This window comes from Felis catus, chromosome A1 (genome assembly GCF_018350175.1).
Source record: "Felis catus isolate Fca126 chromosome A1, F.catus_Fca126_mat1.0, whole genome shotgun sequence".
Classification (NCBI taxonomy): Eukaryota; Metazoa; Chordata; class Mammalia; order Carnivora; family Felidae; genus Felis; species Felis catus.
Window position 1 is genome coordinate 165,209,005 of NC_058368.1, and position 22,437 is coordinate 165,231,441.

Genomic DNA, 22,437 nt, shown 5'->3' on the forward strand with positions numbered 1-22,437 from the left:
CAGTATCTTGAAGAGCAGAAACCTCTTTTTAGTCATAGTGGTACAGTGTTTCTCAAATGAATGTCTCTTCCTCTCAAAATTGGATTAAGACAAAGGAATCTTAAGTTTCAGTTTTGTTGAGAAGTCATGTTTTTTCTTTGGTGATAACAGTGTTCCAATCCCATTTACTTCCTTCTTCTATTAGGTGACGAGAAAGAAAAAAGTTTTTGCCTCATGCCACCCTACCCCCCAGTTTTTTGTAAAAAAGAATTTTTTGGTACTTATTCAAGTACTGTGTTTGGCACTTAAAATGCATTTCTTGTTGTTGTTGTTGTTGTTGTTGTTGTTATTTTTAATGACTGAAACAGAACATATCTAAAACCACAGCTTTTGGAAGGACCATTTGTTCTTGCTGATCTTGTACCTCTCCTTGAACTTGATCTTGGCCTCTTCTTGGGCCTTGCATTTAAGAGCAAGAACTCTGAAGACATCCTTCTTGACCACAGTCTTGTACCAGAGGATATCCACAGAGTGCCTTATGGGCATGAAGTGACTGTAGGTATAAACTTTCACAAAAGACTTGATCTTTGACCTTTTGGTGATTTCCTTCTTGCCCATGGCAGCGGTCACTTTGCAGGGATAGCAGTCAATTCCAGCCACCAGGGCATGGCTGTAGGGATGGTCTGAGGTGCCATCATCAATGTTCTTCACAATGACCACTTTGTGTCCAGAATAGTGTCTGGTCCAGACTGGCACCACCTTCCTGACACCAGCCCATCTCGACACCAGCCACTCGAGCCCACAGCAGAAAGGAAGTTAAGATGCTTATTTCAAAGAATATGCAACTGCCATATTTAAGTTTCTTTATCTAAAAAGTGAGAATTTAAAATTGGTACCACTATTCTTATCACTTTAAGGACAACAAATTCCTTTGAATATATCAGAAATGGGTGTGTGAAAATTTACTTCCACTGCTACCTTCTTGCACAGTTTCCTCATGCTTCTCAGATTATAACTTTGCTTGCATCTAATCATAAAACAAATTTTGAGAGATGGAGAGAAAATATAAATTCTGTAACTCTTCTAGCATTCATGGATGAAATCTTTTGTAGATTAAATACTGCATCATACTCCGTGAATATTTAATTAAAATAGTTATTGTCAGTTTGACTTGGAAAAACATTTTAATTCATTGGAATATGGGGTTTTGATAAATGTGAGGATGTTGGTAAAATTATACAATGGAATTCTTACTCAATTCCAAATTTTGAATTAAAAGCACTTTTAGAGGTACCATTAAGTACAGTTATATTGCATTATAACTGTATTGAGCATAGTTTGTTTTACATTTATCAACTCATTTGTTCCCCCACATCAACCACGGAGTGAGAAGGCAGTAAATTGCAAGGTATTGCTTTTCCAACTCAGAAGATCTGTTTAAAATGCAGATTCTGAGTCACTAGTTCTGGGATCTAGACAGCTTTTCTGCATGTCTAAGAAGCTCACCAGTCACACTGATATTGTTCCTTCAGGGACCATACTTTGAATAGCAAAGTCCTGAAAAAACCCATTAAACTCAACGTCTGGAAATGTAAACTTTAGCCTCAGCTGTAATTTTTCAGTTGACAACATAAAGCAAATTACTTTATCTCTGAGCTGAGTCTTTTCACTTCTAAAGTAAAGGTATTTGAGTTATTATTCTGTGATTTCTTTTTATTAATTAAGAAACTGCTGATCACAGAGGTAAAGAAATTTCTCAAATTCACACATTAGTGACAACTCCTGTTTTCTGACAACTGCAGGTTTTCTGATGGTGGTTAAAGCTTTTCACTTTACCATCCAGTAACAGAACCTGAACCCATTTATATAGAGCATCATGCCTGAAAATAAGAGAAATCATGCAGAGCTATTTTACAGGATACCTTGAGAAATTTTTGTAGATTGAACTGTTATTACTTTAATGGATTTTATATTTTTCATGCTATATCAATAGTTTTCCCTTTTATTTATTTCCACTATTTATTATTTTTATTCCATAGACCTTTCTCCTACTTTTAAACAACCCTTGACCAAGTGATAGTGGCACCTTTAAGCAAAGCTATTCTTCACAGCAGTCTTATATGAATGCCAGCTGTGATTTCATTTATATTGAATCACTGTAATTCCTGAAACAATTTATAAAGTTTTGCAACCCTGATTTAAACTTAAATTTTCATGAAATAAAGGTACATGTAGACCATATTCATCTGTATGTTTCTATTTTTCATTTTTGTGACTAAAGTTGGGCTTGCGGATATAAACTTCCTGGCATTCCTTCACCGAGTAGTAGAACCTTCATTCTAAAGCAAATGTGGATAAAAATCTGAACATGCTTGCTTGCAGGTGTATTGAGTATCTCATTAGCATTGCACTTATTACCTCTTGCAATCTACATGACACTGTTTGGGCATGGATAAACAGGTGCACATGGGCATAGGACCAAATCTAAGATGAAACACAAGTGACCAGTGTGCTTCTACATTTTTAGGCCAACTGGTAGTTTTTTATTGACTACAGATGGTTACTGACTACACAATAATAAGCTTCCAGTTGACTGATTATATTTTTAAGTTACCCCAATTTTTTTTTTCTCACAGCTAGGAACTCCAATTTATACTCAGGATAAATTTTAGCCCATATGACGGCCTTATAGCCCAGATGTACCCTTGAAGTCAGTGGAGATTTCAATCCTCATTTACAGCTGAAGACTCATTTTCATATTTTAAGAGCATGAAGAAATGAGCCAGTTCAACTCTCCTCATCTTTCCCAGAGTTCTTCCCCAATTTTTAAATGTGTGCTTTCTGGGGCTCAAGTGAATGCACTGCAGGAGACACAGAGTCAAAATATATATGTAAATTATTTTATTTTTGGAACATTTCTTACAGTAGTCTTGGCTGAGAAAGTGCCTCATTAAATGCATCAAATGTGTTTTAGGTGTCAACTCTTTATTCTATACTAAACTACTTGATTTAGTGGCCACACACATAAACACAAACACACACATATGCACACACACATTAATACATCCTTTATTCTCCAGTGTTAAATAGTCATGAAAGTCCAAATGAATAAATGTAGAGTAAGAAATAATGTGATAGAAAGTGTAAGAAATATCTGAAAAAAATACTATTAAAAAAACTTAAAGAATGGGCAATACTCCTTTTAATATGGTGATAGAGGAGTACAGGATAAAAGGTTCTGGCCTTTACTTCAGGTATAATATTCAGGAGCAAAGTTGGAACATTCTGTAACAAGTTAGTAATGTAAGTAGGCACTGCATTTGAAAATACATGATTTGGCTTCTAAGTTAAATTAGACAATATATAGATCTAATAAGATCTTGGCTGATTTATTCCACTCCCAACTTTGGGAAGCAATATCTTCATCTGTAAAATAAAGAACTTTTATTTAATGATCTCTTAATTCTCTTATATAACCTAAAATTCAGTAATGATTTTAAAAGCTATTGAAAGCACTTGTAAACATTGTTACCCCTTCTTCTCTCAGATCTCTACTTTCTGTGCATTTGCTCTATCTTTGTGGTATTTTATAATTATTTGACAGATTTGTATTTATATACTTCTTAGACAGTAGATTGTAAGCTCCATAACAGCAAGGCTTTACTTAATTTTTTTATCCTCAGTATCTGGCGGGTAGTACACATTCAGTAAATATCCTGTTAATAAATGATTACATAAATCAGTAAACATCTTCCAATGAAATGAATCAATATACATACACATATATATATATATATATATATATATATATATATATATATATATATGAAAACTAACAGCCTCATTCTGTTTTATCCTGAAACACTTTTCCAAAATGAGAAAAAAAATACCTAACACGTAATTTGAATTGTATCTAGTTAAAAAAGAATAAGTATCTTATAGTCCAAAAAGTCAAATAAATAATTCAGTGTGCATCAGACAACGCACTGGTCTTTTTTAATGCTGCAACTTCTTTTTTTCTGATATGTTGACAAAAGGTTAACAGGAAGTAAATTGATCATATAAAGTAAACCCTTGCTTATAAATAATACAATGGAGTAGATACTTTGTCTCAGCTTTCCTGAAGTGGGCTGTGTAGTTAAAGCAACATATATCTTTGAAATTATAAAAATACAATTTTACAAGATAAAATGTTTAATAGTGAAAAATAAAATGCTTTGAAACATTAAGCAATTTTTAATTGGAGGAAAGTGTGTTATAATCCACAGTCTTTCTACTGAATAGATCCTCAATTAAGGAGCAATAGTCAAGAATCATTAAAGACTTAGAAGTATCTATATGTAAAAGCTGAGTAAGTTGCAAAGAATGTTAAAATAAATATCTGACACAGAAAGACTAATGTTAACATTAAATGTAGAGAGACGAGTTAAGATGGCAGAGTGGCATGGAGACCCTGAGCTGGTCTTGTCCCTGAAATGCAGCTAGATCAGCACCAAACTATTTTGAACATCTAGGAAACTGATCTGGGGTTAACACAACAATCGGCATAAGTTGAGCCACAGACTAATCAGGTACATGGTGTGGAGAAGTGAACTGGGGGAGAGCAAAGCATGGAAAGTAGAGAGTTGTTTTTGCAAAGAGAGGACAGAGAAAGAGAAGGGGGGAGAGTGTGGCACATTGGGGTCACGAAAGAAAAGCACTCCCTGAAAGTAGCTGGAGAGAAAGAGTGAAAACACTTGCAGGGGACTGAACAAGAAATCTGTTACCCAAACCATTGATGGGAAGAAATGAGAGGGCTTCAATACCACCAGGAGTCTATAAACAGTGGAGCTCAGAGTCTGAAGTTTTAGAGCTCTGTGCCTGGCAGTGCTCTGGTGAGGAAGTAGGGCAAATCCCCAGGAACAGGCAGCAGGGTCTGAGGTACTCATGTGCCACATGGAGAGAAGCGGTTCCCCTGCTTGGAGTGAATTTGATAAAGGCCATATGGCCTCCCCACAGTCAAAGGTGCTGGTGGACCCCCTGGAGAGCATCCACATGTCTGGTATTGGGACAAAGATGTAAGAGTACAGTGAAACCTGGCACTGGCTGTGTTGTGATTTGCCATAATCTCTGAACTTCTGCAGCTGAGTGATTGCCTGAATGTTTTCTGGGACAAGCTACTGCTCAGTGAGACTCTCCCCAAGAGAATTGGCAGGTCCAAGCCACAGGGGTCTCTGAAGTGTGTGGTTTTGAAACACAACCCCATTGGAGATAAAACTCTGAAGGGAGGTGCCACCTGGTAGGCAGGCAGCTTGGACACAGGGTAGAGGCAGGGAGTGGACCGAGTCCTGAAACAATGAAGGGGTGCTTGATAATGGGTTGGTGAGAATGAAAAGTTCCCATGGATGAAGCCATTTCCACCTCTCCTGCACATGCGCATGTGCACTCATGTTCATGCACACCACACTGATTCACTCCAGTATGCTAAACTGAGTAATGCTACCTAGTGGAAAATGGAACCATTACACCAAACCCTGCCCAACTGCACCCTCCAAGCACATCCCCTAGAAGAACAGCACAAGTCACTCCATCTGCTCAGAGTATAGTCTATAGAGGGCTTCATAGTTTCAGTTCTAGGGGAAAGTAGATGTAACTTCATTTGGGTTTCATTCACTTTGCTGGTTCATTTATTTGTTTTCTTTACTTCTGTTTTCGCTTAAATTGTTCTTTTTTCCATTCGTTCTTTATGCATACAGAAAGAGAAAAATTTATTTTTCTTTTTTTACCTTATTTTTTATTTTTTTCATATTCATTCTATTTCATTTTATTCTATTTTATCATATAATTTTTTATTTTTTATTTTTATATTACCTCCCCCCCCCTTTTTTCTCTATTCTATCAAGCTTTTTTCAATAAGCAGACCAAAACACACTTAGGATATATCTTCCTTTATTTGATTTTTTTTGTTTTGTTTTTACTTTCTAATTTTATTTTTTTTAATTTTATTAATTTTTTTCTTCTTCCAAAATAGCAAAACAAGGAAATTCACTCTAAAGAATAGGAAGAAATGATAGCCAGGGGCTTAATCAACATAGATATAAGCATAATGTCTGAACTAGAATTTGGAATCACAATAACCTGGGGTTGAAAAAAACATAAAATCCTTTTCTGTGGAGAAAAAAGAAATAAAATCTAATCAGGATGAAATTAAAAATGCTATAACCAAGATGCTATCTCTAATCGGTGCCACGATGGCAAGGGTGGAGGAAGCAGAGCAGCTAATCAGTGATAGAGAAGATAAAATTAAGGAGAATATTGAGGCAGAAAAAAGGAGGGAAACAAAGGCAAAAGATCATAGTACAAAACTTAAAGAACTAAGTGACTTAGTAAAAAGGAACAACATCTGGGTTGCCTGGGTGGTTAAATCAGTTAAGTGTCCAACTTAAGCTCAGGTCATGATCTCATGGTTCATGAGTTCAAGCCCCACCTCAGGCTCTGTGCTGACAGCCCGGAACCTGGAGCCAGCTTCAGATTCTGTGTCTCCCTCTGTCTCTCTTTCTCCCTTGCTCATGTTTTTTTTGTTTGTTTGTTTGTTTTCCTCTCTCTCCCTCCCTCTCTCTCTCTCTCCCCCTCTCTTTCTTTCTCTCTCTCTCTCTCTCAAATAAACATTAAGAAAAAGAAAAGGAATCACATCCAAAGTATAGGAGTCCCAGAATGTGAAGAGAAAGAAAAAGGGTCAGAAGGCTCCTGTGAGCAAATGATAGCAGAAAACTTTTCTAATCTGAGGAAGGACACAGACATCAAAATCCAAGAAACACAGAAAACTCCCATTAGATTCAACAACAACTGATGATCACCAAGGCATATCATAGTCAAATTCACAAAATAAACAGACAAGGAAAGAGTTATGAAAGCAGTAAAGGAAAAAGTCTTTGTAAGGGAAGACAGATCAGGTTTGCTTCATACCATCCACAGAAACTTGGCAGGCCAGAAAGGATTGGCAGGTTGTATTCAACATGCTGAATTGGAAAAACTGTGCAGCCAACAAGTCTTTATCCAGCAAGGCTGTCATTCAAAATAGAAGGAGGTATAAAGAGTTTCCCAGAAAAATAAAAACCAAAGGAGTTCATGACCACTAAACCAGCCCTGCAATAAATTTAAGGGGGACCCTTTGAGTGGAAAAAAGACAAAACAAAAAAGACCAAAAGCAATAAAGACTAGAAAGGACCAGAGAACATCACCAGAAACACCAACTCTCGTGGCCACGCCCCAACTTGGTCGGTCGGTCTCTCTCTCAAAAAATTAATAAACATAAAAATTTAAGAATCTTAAAATGGGGAGATTATCCTGGATTATCTGAGTGGGCCCTATGTAATCATAAGGGAAGGAGGATCAGAGTTAGAAACAGGAAATGTTTTCAAGAACAGAAGCAAAAATTGCAGTGATGCAAGAAAGGAGTCTTCAGTCCAAGAATGCACATGATCTGTAGAAGCTGAAAAGGCAAGAAAATGGATTCTACCCTAAAATATTCTGGAGGGAACAAGCCCGGGAGACACCTTGCTTTTAGCCAATGAGATTGATGTACTTCTGATCTCCATAAATGTGAGATAACAAATGTGTGTTGTTTTAAGCCACTAGGTGTGTGCTACCTTTTTATAGCACCAAATAAGAAATGAATATAGACAGCTTGTTCATGATGTTTCCAGGATCTTAACATGTTACTCTTCTCCCAGCAACCTTTGCTATGAGCTTCCCTTTCATACAGGAAACGATTGCCAGCAATGACATCCCCAACGTTTTTTCAGTCTTTAAAAAAATTTTTTAATGTTCATTTATTTTTGAGAGAGAGAGAGAGAGAGAGAGAGAGAGAGAGAGAGAGTAGGGGAGGTGCAGAGCGACAGGGAGACCAAGAATCCTAAGCAGGCTCCAGTTTCTGAGGTGTCAGCACAAAGCCTGACTTGGGGCTTCAAATCATGAGCCATGAGATCATGACCTGAACTGAAGTTGGACACTTAACCAACTGAGCTACCCAGGTTCCCCTATAACACAAGTTTTAAAGTAGAAATTAAATATATTCTCTTAAATAAGCATTTGAAAGAAATTATTACATTTTTATAATGTATCTCTTTAAAAAAATAAATCAAAATAAAATATCAAAAACTACTGAATATTAATTTTTAAAAATTTAGCTTAAGTCCTTTGAGTATATGGTGTAACACTTTTTGACTGAATTTGAATTAGTGTTTTAGAGTGGGCTTAAGTTGTTTTCACACATATTGGTATTAGCTAATGAATTTAGTGAAATTCTTGACAACTGCTTAACTAGATACTAATTAAAATCAGATGCTAAATCACTAACCACAAACCAGCATATAAATATAATGACAGATACTATTGTCTTCAAAGATAAAACTTCTAAGATACAAAATTTAGATACTATAAACATAATAATAAAGGAAATTAAGACCAATTGAACATATGGTATGCCTGAGTCAGGACAGAACTATGTTAAATATTCTGAAACATAAATAGGAATACATTTGTGGAAAGAAAATTAGTATCATAATGACTATAATGGAATGCATAGTAAACATTTGATTTTCTAGTATTTATTTGTGACTATAATATGTAACAAAAATATGTAATATATGAAATAGTTTTAACTAAATTTTTATCTAATATGCCACTTATCTTCATGTACTTAGGCCCTGAATTTCTAAATATTATGTTTACACACAAATTAATTGCATTTCTATTAATTTGGTGCCGTGGGTAGTTTCTAACATAGGCTCCCACTGGCATCTACCTGCTGTTACTAACACCCTTGGAGTGTAGCACCTGTGACTTGATACTAGGTATACAATAAATACCACAAAGGTGACAGAATATCACCCTGTGATTACTTTTCATAAGCAAGTCACCATAGTGTAGGTGCTCACATGGCGAGGAACACAGGGCTGCCTCCAGCCAATAGCCAGCATGGACCTAAAAACTTCCATCTAACAGTCCATGAGAAATTGAATCTTGACAGTACACACTTGGAAGTAGATCATGTTGTAGTCAGGCCTTCACCTGGGGAATCCTTAACTGCATTCTTGTGAGACACGCTGGAGCAGAAGACCCAGGTGAGCTGTGCCAGCTTAGAAAGTGGACCATAGAAAATGTGAAATAACAAATATGTGTCATTTTAAAATGATAAATTTGTGGTAATTTGTTATGCAGCAATAGATAAATTATACATATAGATTTATTTTTTAATGTTTATTTTGAGAGACAGAGTGTGTATGTGCACATGTGCACACAAGTGGGGGAGGGGCAGAAAGAAGGGGAAGGGAGAGATTCAGAAGTTGACTCCGTGCAGTCATTGCATGGGATGGAGGACTCATGTCATGAACCATGAGATCATGACCTGAGCTGTAATCGAGAGATGCTTCACCAACTGAGCCACCCAGGTGCCCTGATATACATATAGACTTTAATGACACAATGATTTTCTTATGAGATATCAATAATGAGTTTATTAATTTCACAAGTTCTAGAATAGGGGCATTAGAAATGCTAAATATGTCATAACGTTTTTATTATTTTCTTTCATTTACTTAATTCAGTAATATTATAATGGTAATTTACAATAAAATTTGCCCTTTTTAGATGTGCAGATCAATGAATTTTGACAATGGTGGATAGTTGTGTAACCACAAGATATTGGAGATATAAAATATTGTCATCTTACTCAACTAAAAGAATTTTTTTAATGATTATGTATTCATTTTTGATGGGGGCGTGGTGTGCAAAAAGAGAGGGAAAGAGAGAATCCCAAGCAGGCTCCGCACTGTCAGTGCAGAGCCCAACATGGGGCTCAGACTCACAAACCATGATGTCATGACCTGAGCTGAAACCAAAAGTCAGTTGCTTAACTAGAATGAGCCACCCAGGCCCCCCCAACTTAAAACATTTTTTGGAATACCTGGCTATTTTCATTGTTTAGCACAAGAGCAATGTTATTTGAAGCTTTCTAAATACTAAGTGAAATCTGCATTTGTTTTAATTCCATCTCTGTATTATACCATTAGAAAAAATATAAAAATGAGTAAAGCAGTGTAAAACTTTAGCTTAATAAAGGATATTGAAAAACTTTCCTAAATTTAATTGATCTGCTTATAATTAGCATGGGGTCTTTGTCCTTTGGGACAAATACTTTTCAAATTATATCCAAGAAAATAAAACATCAATCAGGGTTGGGAAGTGGTAAAAGGTGAAATTTTGCTTTCTAAAACCATTTATGTAGAAAAACTGTCCCTTGCCATAAAACACAAATATGCAAAACCATACACATTTTTATGAAATAATGAAAGTAGAATTTCTAGAATCTGTCATTACTGCATCAGCCATAAAGATGATTGCACTGAGGAGGCAAAGTGTTTTAGATCCACTGAAACAAATATATCTGTTGTGTGGTGATAAAAACAAAAGGATCTGTTAGAAATTGGTTGCAATTACTATCTAGAGTTCCTGAACAAATTTGTACCATTTTAAGGAAATATATTTTTTTTCTCGAGGTAAAAAAGAAATATCAGAGTATAGATGGATGGATGGATGAATTTTTCCCTTCAGATGATGGAACATGGTTTTATCGAGTTAGATATCTAAACATAAATTTGGTTTTATATAGAATAACTTTCTATCTTAGGAAAATTTTCCAATATTATTCACTATTGAGGGATTCAAATAATAGTATAATTGGTCAGTCAAGCAAGTAGGTTTATAGGTTATGTAAACAATTTCCAATCATGAAATATAATGTATCACTAATAAAAGAATTTATAATAAATTGAGAAAAAATATTCTTTAAAAATAAGGTAAAATATTTGAAGAATTATGGAGAGAACCAATATAGAAATGGCTTAGAAATAATTTTGCTATATAAGACAACTGCAGAAATGCATCTTTTTGCTTAATTCAGTCAACTGCACAGCTCTCAAACTGTAGAAAATGCATACTACAGACTCCTGGATGGCTCAGTAGGTTAAGTCTCCAACTTTTGGTTCAGGTCATGGTCTTGAGTTTGTGGCTTCCAGCCCCACATTGGGATCTGTGCTGACAGCTCAGAGTCTGGAGCCTGCTTCGGATTCTGTGTCTCCCTCTCTCTCTTCACCTTACCCACTCAAGCTCTCTGTCTCTCTTTCTCAAAAATAAATAAAAATAGAAAAGACAACACATACTAAATGAAACTCAGTCTTTTTGGTCTTGAAAGAATGTGACCTTGTGTCACCTCCTCTGTGATTTTATTCTCCTGCTTCTGAGAGTACAGGAGATGCCAAAATTACTTAGTGGGGCTCCAGAACTTTCAACTTTATCAGTAGGAAGCAAGTAGAGTTTACTGGAGAGTATACAGAATCAAGAATAAGGGAAGTGATGTTACTGCAAAATTTAGGGAAGAATTTCATAGTTATAGTGCTGTTTTGGCTTCAGTTTATTCTTGCAATATTCATGTCATCAGCTTCTACAACTAGTTTATGTTAGGTATGGAAATCTTGAAAAGGTTTTATAAGCATCAGATTATGTGGAAAATATTTTTTTTTCTAAGTATGGCTCTTATTTAGCCATCAGTGCTTATTGAACTCCATCATTGAAAATGAAGAGGTACTTACATGTGCTGTCTTGGAAATAGTGTATTAGAAGAGAGAAAACCTTCTGTAAACTGAATATCACTATTTAAATTAAATACTCAATTTTATGTGTTTTTTTTTTAATTTTTCTTCCCTTTGAAGAAAGGGAATTGTGGCAATGAACAATTTACTCTTTAAGTACTCTTTAAGAGGTTTAAAAGCTACTCTAAAACAATCTGCAATGACAAATATTTTATAATCATAGTTTCCTTTTATTTTCTTGAATAAGAAATAATAATAATAATAATAATAATAATAATAGAGAATAATGGTAACATACGTTGTTCTAGTTGTGTGAGGTAACTTATTTAATCCTTATAAGGATTAAATTTATTTTTATTCTCATTTTTGTGGATGAGGAATCTGAAGCACATAGAGGTTATAAATACCGTCAGTGGCTCTGTGGGCAGTAATGGCAGTAATTGTGACCAGTGGGATTCAAGAGCAAAGACTAGTTCTGGAGCCAATACCCTTAATCTTTACATAATTTAGAGGAGAACACAAATAATTACCCCCAATGGCACACTAGGGCTATTCATTTCTATTAAAAGTATTTTTTAAACAGAAAAACATATGACCTAGTAAACTTTTTACACCCTATGCTTCAATATTCACACTAGTGAACTAAATGCATTAAAATGTTAGTGTTGACTAAATAGCTACACTCCTCTAAATTTAACCTCTAACTTCATCAAAGAACATTCATATTTTCTTAATAAGGCATATCCCTTTCTAATAATTGTTCTACGTGGAGGTTATAAAATTATTATGGCTTTTATCACTTTATTAAAACCTGTGATGAGGAAAGCCAAAGTATTTTGAAACATCCCATTTTTATTATTAGCAAAACTGACGAAAATACAAGATAGTATTTATCTGGTGAACAAGTTGTAGATGAAACTATAAAATATTGACCAGCCCCTCTTCTCCAGACTCCTTATAATGCTCCTGCTGGGCAGCACTGTTGATGAATCTGAAGTTGCTGTGATGACAGAGTACAAAAATGTTAAACTAGACTATTGGCAATTTAAAGTCATATGCCGATTCCTTTGGGAATATTTGCAGCTTCAATTTCCAATTTTAATTTACTCTACCAGGCAATTCTCCTATTAAAAAACTCAATGATTGTGAGACAACTGTAGTAAAACCTTTAAACATTTTGACTCCAAATACACTATTTGTTTCAAATAAACTTTTGGTACAGAAGCCATATGAATTCATCTGCTTTAAAATGTTAGGCAGGTAATGAGAGTCATTGTTTAACTCCCTGTACCACCAATAGCAAAAACAAAGTAAGGAAAAACAATCTCTGATTAATTAAATAGATGTGGGAAAAGGTTGCTATGTATTTCATATTTTTCATATATGCATACATACATATATATAATTTGCCAAAGAAAAGGCAACTTGTTGACATTAACTTGTGTGCATCTGCATATATGAATATATATGTATACATATGTATATAATCCATTATATTCATACATGCGGTATATATTCATACATGTAGTATATATGTATATACACAACTTGTGTGCATCTGCATGTATAAATATGTATACAATTTGTATACATAACTTGTATGCTATATTTATACATACAGTGTATGCATACATGCAGTATACATATACATACACAACTTATGTGCATCTGCATGTATGAATATGCTTATATATGTATATATATGTATATATGTGTGTATATATATATATACATACACATACGTTTAACATAGTGCAGTGTGTGACAAAAAATAATCAAAAGACATATATTCTGGATACAACAATTCTGCCATGTCATGTTATTTCAGTTTGCTCACAAGAAAGTTACAGCAATGCATCTCACTCCATTAAGGGAGAATAGTAACACAGCCCATTTCTTTCTTTTGTTTTTGTAAATTGAAGCATAGTTGACATACAATAAGTTTATATACATATATTATTTATATTGTTATATATTATATATAATATATATTATGTGTAAAACATATATACATATATTAGAAAATGCTCACAACTGTAGCTACCATCTGTCACCATGCAAAGTTATTATAATATTAGTGATTACTGTACTTTATCTCTGTGATTTATTTTATAATTAAAAGTTTGTACCTCTTAATCCCCTTCACCTATTTTGTTCATCCCCTCACTCCCACTAGCAACCACCAGTTTGTTCTCTGCACTTATGAATCTGTTTCACTTGTTTTGTTGTTCATTCATTTTGTTTTCAAGATTCTGTATACAATTGAAATCATATGGCATTTGTCTTACTCTGACTTACTTCATTTAGTATAATATCCTCTAGGTCCATCCATGTTGTTGCAAATGGAAAGATTCTTTTGTATGGCTAAGTAATATTTCACTGTGTATATATACTACATCTTCTTTTTCCATTCATCTCTTGATGGACAGTTATGTTGCTTCTATATCTTGGCTTCTTATAAGTAATGCTGAAATAAACAGACAGGTACATATATCTTTTTGAATTAAGGTTTTCATGGCACAAAAACAGACACATAGACCAATGGAATAGAATAGAAACCCCAGAACTAGACCCACAAACGTATGGCCAACTCATCTTTGACAAAGCAGGAAAGAACATCCAGTGGAAAAAAGACAGCCTCTTTAACAAATGGTGCTGGGAGAACTGGACAGCAACATGCAGAAGGTTGAAACTAGACCACTTTCTCACACCATTCACAAAAATAAACTCAAAATGGATAAAGGACCTAAATGTGAGACAGGAAACCATCAAAACCTTAGAGGAGAAAGCAGGAAAAGACCTCTCTGACCTCAGCCGTAGCAATCTCTTACTCGACACATCCCCAAAGGCAAGGGAATTAAAAGCAAAAGTGAATTACTGGGACCTTATGAAGATCAAAAGCTTCTGCACAGCAAAGGAAACAACCAACAAAACTAAAAGACAACCAACGGAATGGGAAAAGATATTCACAAATGACATATCGGACAAAGGGCTAGTATCCAAAATCTATAAAGAGCTCACCAAACTCCACACCCGAAAAACAAATAACCCAGTGAAGAAATGGGCAGGAAACATGAATCGACACTTCTCTAAAGAAGACATCCGGATGGCCAACAGGCACATGAAAAGATGTTCAGCGTCGCTCCATATCAGGGAAATACAAATCAAAACCACACTCAGGTATCACCTCACGCCAGTCAGAGTGGCCAAAATGAACAAATCAGGAGACTATAGATGCTGGAGAGGATGTGGGGAAACGGGAACCCTCTTGCACTGTTGGTGGGAATGCAAATTGGTGCAGCCGCTCTGGAAAGCAGTGTGGAGGTTCCTCAGAAAATTAAAAATAGACCTACCCTATGACCCAGCAATAGCACTGCTGGGAATTTATCCAAGAGATACAGGAGTACTGATGCCTAGGGCCACTTGTACCCCAATGTTCATAGCAGCACTCTCAACAATAGCCAAATTATGGAAAGAGCCTAAATGTCCATCAACTGATGAATGGATAAAGAAATTGTGGTTTATATACACAATGGAATATTACGTGGCAATGAGAAAAAATGAAATATGGCCTTTTGTAGCAACGTGGATGGAACTGGAGAGTGTGATGCTAAGTGAAATAAGCCATACAGAGAAAGACAGATAACATATGGTTTCACTCTTATGTGGATCCTGAGAAACTTAACAGGAACCCATGGGGGAGGGAAAGGAAAAAAAAAAACAGGTTAGAGTGGGAGAGAGCCAAAGCATAAGAGACTGTTAAAAACTGAGAACAAACTGAGGGTTGATGGGGGGTGGGAGGGAGGAGAGGGTGGGTGATGGGTATTGAGGAGGGCACCTTTTGGGATGAGCACTGGGTGTTGTATGGAAACCAATTTGTCAATAAATTTCATATAAAAAATAAATAAACATAAAAATAAAAATAAAAATAAAAAAATGAATTGAGGTTTTCATTTTCTTCAGTAAATTTAGTAGAATTACTGGATTGTATGGTATTTCAATATTTAATTTTTTGAGGGCTCCCTTTTCTCCACATTCTCACCATATGATTTCTTTTTTTGTGTGTCTTTTTGAATCTAGCCATTCTGACAGGTGTGAGGTGATATCTCATTGTGGTTTTGATGTTCATTTCCCTGATGGTTAGTGATATTGAGAGCATGTTTTTATGCATCTGTTGGCTATCTGTTTACTTTCTTGGGAAAAATGTCTATTCACATCCTTTCAGATTTTAGAATTTGTTTTTGTTATTGGGACATATGAGTTCTTTATATATTTTACATTTCAACCCTTTATCAAATATATCATTTGCAAGTGTATTCTCCCTTCAGAGGTTGTTTTTTTTTTTAATTTTGTTGATGGTTTCCTTCACTATGCAAGAGGGGTTTAGTTTTATTTAGTCCCAATTTTCTTTAATTTTTGCTTTTGTTTGTTTTTCTTTGTGTGAATGATTTTATTATTTTTTTAATATATGAAATTTATTGTCATTTAATTTTTGCTTTTGTATCCCTTGTCTGAGGAGACAAATCCAACAAATATTGCTAAGCCTGATAACCAAGAGTTTACTGCCTATGTCTAGGAGTTTTATGGTTTTAGGTCTTACATTTAGATCTTTAATACATTTTGCATTTATTTGTATATATGGTGTAAAGAAAGTGGTCCAGTTTTATTCTTTTGGATGTAGCTGTCCAATTTTCTCAGCACCATTACTGAAGAAATTATCTTTTGCCCATTGTATATTCTTGTAGTAGTGGATTAATGGACCATATAAGCATTTGTTTATTTCTGGGCTCTCTATTCTGTTCTAGTAACTTATGTACATGTTTTTGTTTTAGGATCATATTGTTTTGATTACCATAGCTTTGTAGTATAGTTTGAAATCTGGGATTGCGAAACCTCCAGATTTGTTTTCTTGCTCAGGATTGTTTTAGCTATTCAGAGTTTTTTGTGGTTGCATGCAAATTTTAGGATTATTTGCTGTAGTTGTTTAAAAAATATTAGTATCTTGATAAAGAATGAATTGATGGGGTGCCTGGGTGGCTCAGTCAGTTAAGCATCCAACATCAGTTCAGGTCATGATCTTGCAGTTTATGAGTTCAAGACCCACATCGGGCTCTGTGCTGACAGCTCAGACTTGGAGCCTGCTTCGGAATCTGTGTCTCCCTCTCTTTCTGCCCCTCCCCACTTGTGCTCTGTCCCTCTTGCTCTCTCAAAAATAAATAAATGTTACAAAAATTTAAAAAAAGAATGAATTGAAACTATAGATTGCTTCAGGTAGTGTGGATATTTTTAAGAGCATTAATTCTCCAACCCATGAGCATGGATATCTTTACATTAATTTGTATTGTATTCAATTATTTTTTATCAGTGTCATATTTTTCAGAGTATAGATCCTTCATATCCCTGGTTAATTTATTCCTAGGTATTTATTCTTTTTGATATAATTGTAGTGTTATTGTTTTCTAACTTCTTTCTGATAGCTTGTTATTAGTGTACAGAAAAACAAAACATTTCTGTTCATTAATTTTATATCCTGCAACTTTACTCAATTCACTTATTCTAAGAATTTTTTGGTGGGGTATTTAGGGTTTTCTAAATGTAATATCATGTCATCTGCAAACAGGGACATTTTACTAATTCTTTAATAATTTGATAGTTTTTATTCTTTTCTGCTGTGGCTAGAATTTTCAGTACTATGTTGAATAAGAGGCAAGAGTAGACATCCTTGTCTTGTTCCTGATGTTAGAAAAAAAAACTTGCATGTTTTTATGCAAGTAGGATGTTAGTTATGTCATTTATGGACCATATTAAAGTATGTTCCCTCTATATCCCCTTTGTTTCAAGTTTTTCCATGAATGAATGCTAAATTTTGTCTAACATTGTTTATGCATCTATTGAGATATTCATCATTTTTATCCTTCAGTTTCTTAATGTGGTGTATCATATCAACCTAACTTCATATATTAAACCATCCTTGAATCCCTGAAATAGATCACACTATTTTTGTGCTGAGTGATTCTTGTAATGGATTGTTGATTTCATTTTGCTGGTATTTTGTTGAGGATTTTTACATCTCTGTTCATCAGAAATATTGATCTGTCATTTTCTTTTTTTATATTGTCGTTGGTGTTGGTGTCAGGGTAATGCTGTCCTGATATAATAAATTGGGAAGTATTCCTTATTCTACAACTTTTTGGAATAGTTTGAGAATCATAGGTATTATCTCCCATTTAAATGTTTGGTAGAATTCACCTGTGAAGTCATCTGATTCTGAAGTTTTATTTGTTGGAAGTTTTTGACAATTGATTCAATTTAATTAATTGTAATCAGTCTGTTAAAATTTTCTATTTCTTCCTGATTCAGTCTTGGAAGATTTATCCATTTTTTCCTAAGTCGTCCTATTTGTTGGAGTATAATTTTGTTGGTAGAGCAGAATTATACTCTGTATATGTATGGTGTTGGTTATAACTTCGGCTCTTTTATTTCTAATTTTATTTATTTGAATCCTGTCTCCTTTTTCTTGATGAGTCTGGCAACAGTTTTTTTGGTTTTGTTTATCTTTTCAAAGAACAAACTTAGTTTTGTCCACATTTTCTATTGTTTTGTTTTTGTTGTTGTTTTAGTCTCTGTTTCATTTATTTCTCCTCTGATCTTTATTATTTCCTTCTAGTTATTAACTTTGGGCTTTGTTTTAATCCTTTTGAAGTTCCTCTAAGTGTAAGGTTAGGTTGCTTATTTGAGATTTTTCTTGTTTCCTGAGGTTAGTTGAGTACTGGATGGCAATAAACTTCCCCGTTTGAACTGCTTTAACTACATCCCACCTATTTGAACTATTGTGTTTTCATTTTCATTTGTCTTACGGTAGTCTTTTGATTTTCTTTTTTATTTCTTGGTTGACCCATTGCTTGTTCAGTAGTAGTACATTATTTAACCTTCATGTGTTTATGAGGTTACTTTTTAGGTGTGTGTGTGTGTGTGTGTGTGTGTGTGTGTGATTGGTTTCTAATTTTATACCATTTTGTCCTAAAAAGATGCATGATGTCATTTTTCTTAAATTACTGAACTTTGTGGCCTAACATGTGGTCTATCCTGGAGAATGTTCCATGTGCACTTGTAAAGAATGTATATTTTGCTTTGTTTAGATGTAATGTTTTTTATATACCTGTAAAGTCCATCATATCTAATGAATCAAAGCCACTGTTTCCTTACTGATTTTATATCTGGGTGATGTATACATTGATGTGAATGAGGTGTTCAGGTACCCTACTGTTATTGTGGTACTGCCGAAGTCTTTTATGTAAGTTGATATTTGCTTTATATATTTAGGTGCTTCTGTATTGAGTGCATGAGTTTTTACAGTTGTTGTATCTTCTTTTGATCCCTTTTTCATTATGTAATGCCTTTCTTTGTCTCTTTTTACAGTCTTTGTTTTTAAATTTTTTTGATGTTTATTTATTTTTGAGAGAGAAAGACACAGATTGCAAGTGGGTGAGGGTCAGAGAGAGAGGGAGATACAGCATCTGAAGTAGGCACCAGGCTCTGAGCTGTCAGCATAGAGCCCGATGTGTGGCCTAAAGTCACAAACGGTGAGATCAGACCTGAGCCACCCAGATTCCCCACCGTCTTTGTTTTAAACTCTATTTTGTCTGAATTAAGTGTTGCTATCCTATTTTTCCCCCTTTGCTTCCATTTGCATGGGTTATCTTTTCCATCCCTTCATTCTAGGTCTGTATGTTTTTTTTAAGTCTGAATCTGGAATGAATCTCTTACAGGCAACATGTAGATGGGTGCTGCTTTCTTTATTGATTCAGTCATTATACAGCCTTTCATTGGAGCATTTGGTCCATTTAAATTTAAAGTAATTATTGACAAGTATGTATTGCCATTTTGTTGTTTTTGTAGTTCTGTTTCTTTCTTGTGGTTTTTTTTCCCCCCGCTTATGATTTGATGACCTTCTGTAGTGTTATTCTTGGATTCCATTCTTTTTTATTTTTTGTGTATCTATTTTAGGTGTTTGGTTAGTTGTTACCATAAGGTTCCTATACAACACTATACACACACACACACACACACACAACACACACACACACACACACACACACACACACACTATGCAACACTATATATAGTATATATTTTTACTCCCTCCACATTTCATGTATTTGAACTCATATTGTATATCTCTTAGTTTTATATATCCTTAACTAATCTTTGTGGCATAATTGATTTTACTACCTTAATGTTTTGACCTTCATCTTAGCTTTGTCAGTGATTGATTTACCACTTTTATCATGGTGTGCTTTCACTGGTAAAAATATTTTTTTCATAATTTTCTTAGTTATATTTGTAGCTTTTCCTTTATCACTTAAAAGACGTCCCTTTGACATATATATATATATATGTATATATATATATATATATATGTGTATATATATGTATACATACATATATATTTAAGGCTAGTTTAGTGGTGATGAACTGCTTTAACTTTTGTTTGGGAAATTCTTTATCTATCCTTCAATTTTGAATAACTTTCCAGGTAAAGTATTCTTGATTATAGGTTTTTTTCCTTTCAGCACTTTGAATATATCATACAACTCCCTTCTGGACTGCAACGTTTCCATGGAATAGTCATCTGATAGCCTTATGGGCTTTACTTTATATTCAAATAGTTGCTTTTCTCTTGCTACCTTAAAGATACTATTTATAATTTTTTACATTTTAATTATTCTGTGTCTTATTATAGACCTTTTTTGGTTCACCTTTGGGGCTCTTTGGGATCCCTGGATTTGGATGTCTGTTTCCTTCCCCAGGTTAGGAGTTTTCAGCCATTATTTTTCTTTTCTTTTTTTTTAAATTTTTTAATGTTTATTTATTTTTGAGACAGAGGGAGCATGAGCAGAGGAAGGGAAGAGAGAGAGGGAGACCCAGAATCTGAAGCAGGCTCCAGGCTCTGAGCTGTTAGCACAGAGCGCGACATGGGGCTTGAACTCAGGAACTGCAAGATCATGACCTGAGTAGAAGTTAGATGCTTAAATGACTGAGCCACCCAGGTGCCCCAAACCATTATCTTCTTCAAGTAAGTTTTCTATCTTTTTCTCTTTTCTTCTGAAACCCTTATAATATGAATGTTATACCTAATGGTGCAGAGGTTTCTCTATATATCCTCATTTTATTAATTAATTAATTAATTTATTTATTTATTTATGTTGCTGACCTTGATTTCCTCTAGTTTTCCTAATTTTCTATCCATTCTTCTATATCCTGTAATCTGCTGTTAATTCCCTTTTGTATTTTTCATTTAAGTTATTTTATTCTTCAGTTCTGAATGTTTCTTTTTTATATTTTCTCTTTTTTGAAGTTCTTACTGACCTTATCTACTCTGCTCTAAACTCTCGTAAAAAGGGGCACTTGGATGGTTCAGTTGATTAAGCATCTGACCTTGATTTCAGCTCTGGTCATGATCTCATGGTTCATGGGTTCAAGCCCTGCATTGGGCTCTGTGCTGACAGTGTGGAGCCTGCTTGGGATTTTCTCTCTCTCCCTCTCTCTCTGCACCGCCCCCCCCCCCCCTGCTCATACTCATTCTCTCTCACTCTCTCTCAAAAATAAATAAATAAACTTAAAAAAAATTTTTTAAAAGTCTGGTGAAATCTTTATGCCATTACTTTCACTCTTTTTTTAGGTAGATTGCATCTCTCTAATTTGTTTCTTTTTCTGAGATTTTGTCTTGTTCATTCATTTGGAACATATTTTTCTGTTCGCTAATTTTGTCTGGCTCTGTTTCTTTGTATTAGGTAGATCAGTTATATCCCCTGTTTTTGAAAGTAATGGCCTTACATAGAAGGCGTCTTGTCACACCTAGTAGAACAGTGCTTACTGGTCACCAGAACCAGGCACTCCAGGGGTGTCTCCTTCCATGGCTGCATATGCTTTCTTACTGTGACTGGGCCACATCTGCTGTGAGTACACTGGTGGGAAAGAGTGAGCCCCAGTCTGGCTGGCTGCAAACACCAGCCACAACTAAGGTGAGCACACTAGTGAAAGGGGCTACTCTTTGGCGTGGCTGACTATGAGGTCTGGCTGCAGCTGCTGCTGTCTTGTTCATGGGCGGTGCTAGCTCCTGGTGCAACTGTGACTATTGTAGGTGTGCTGTTGGTCAGGGCCTGCCCCGTTCCCTGGGGCTGGAGTTGATTTAGTGAAAATACGTGTCTTGACAAAGGCTACCCACTGGGTGTAAGGTGGTAAAAGCTGCTTTGTGAGGGTGCCTGCTAGGGTTGGCAGGGTGGTGGAGAAATTCTGTAGGGGAACATTTGGGCAGAGTAAGCAGTATTAGCAAGTAGATGAGAACATCAAAACTGGCCTCCTTCAGTGTCCAGACAGCTGGTTTGAAGGAGGGCAACCAAAAGTGGTGCTTACCAGCTCTAACATTTTCAGAAAAATTTCCTACAGATCTCCATGCCTCCAGCACATGGCCTAAAATTAGTGAATAGATATAGCCCAGGCACTTTTTGAATGGCTGCTTTTGTCCTGGATCTCAGGGTGAGTGATTTTGTTCATGGGCTTGTTCAGAGCAGATTTTGTTTACTGCAACCCTCTGGCGCTCCTGGAGTTAAGCCCCACTGGTTTTTAAAACTTCTGGAATTAATTCCACTAATTTTCAAAGCCTGATATCCTGAGGACTCACTTTCCTCATGCAGATCCCCATGGTGAGGGGTGCCCAATGCAGGGCTTGAACCTCTCACTCCTCAAGGAGGACCTCAGTGCCTGTGATATCCCTCCTGCTGTGGTTTCCTGCACAGAGGGTTTGCTCCCCAACTGCAATCTCAGG

The 22,437-nt window shown here is 35.3% G+C and overlaps 1 protein-coding gene across 1 annotated transcript; it reads right to left on the reverse strand.

Annotated features, from left to right (window-relative positions):
* Positions 1-354: 354 nt before the first annotated feature.
* LOC101092736 (60S ribosomal protein L27-like) lies at positions 355-21,714 on the reverse strand. Its single transcript, XM_045034775.1, has 3 exons — positions 21,548-21,714; positions 1,748-1,859; positions 355-771 (listed from the first exon to the last, which is right to left on the reverse strand). The coding sequence occupies exons 1-3, from the start codon at positions 21,712-21,714 to the stop codon at positions 355-357; spliced, it is 696 nt and encodes a 231-aa protein (XP_044890710.1).
* Between the last annotated feature and the right edge of the window lie 723 nt (positions 21,715-22,437).

What these genes read in the sequence shown, in the direction of transcription:
- LOC101092736 (XM_045034775.1), bottom strand. Translation starts at nt 21,714, where the DNA reads ATGAACAAGACAGCAGCAGCTGCAGCCAGACCTCATAGTCAGCCACGC. An exon ending in GCAGATGTGGCCCAGTCACA is followed by an intron (nt 1,860 to 21,547) that starts GTAAGAAAGCAT and finishes TCTTATTTTCAG; the next exon opens with GCATGATGCTCTATATAAAT. An exon ending in AAACAGGAGTTGTCACTAAT is followed by an intron (nt 772 to 1,747) that starts GTGTGAATTTGA and finishes TGTGGGCTCGAG; the next exon opens with TGGCTGGTGTCGAGATGGGC.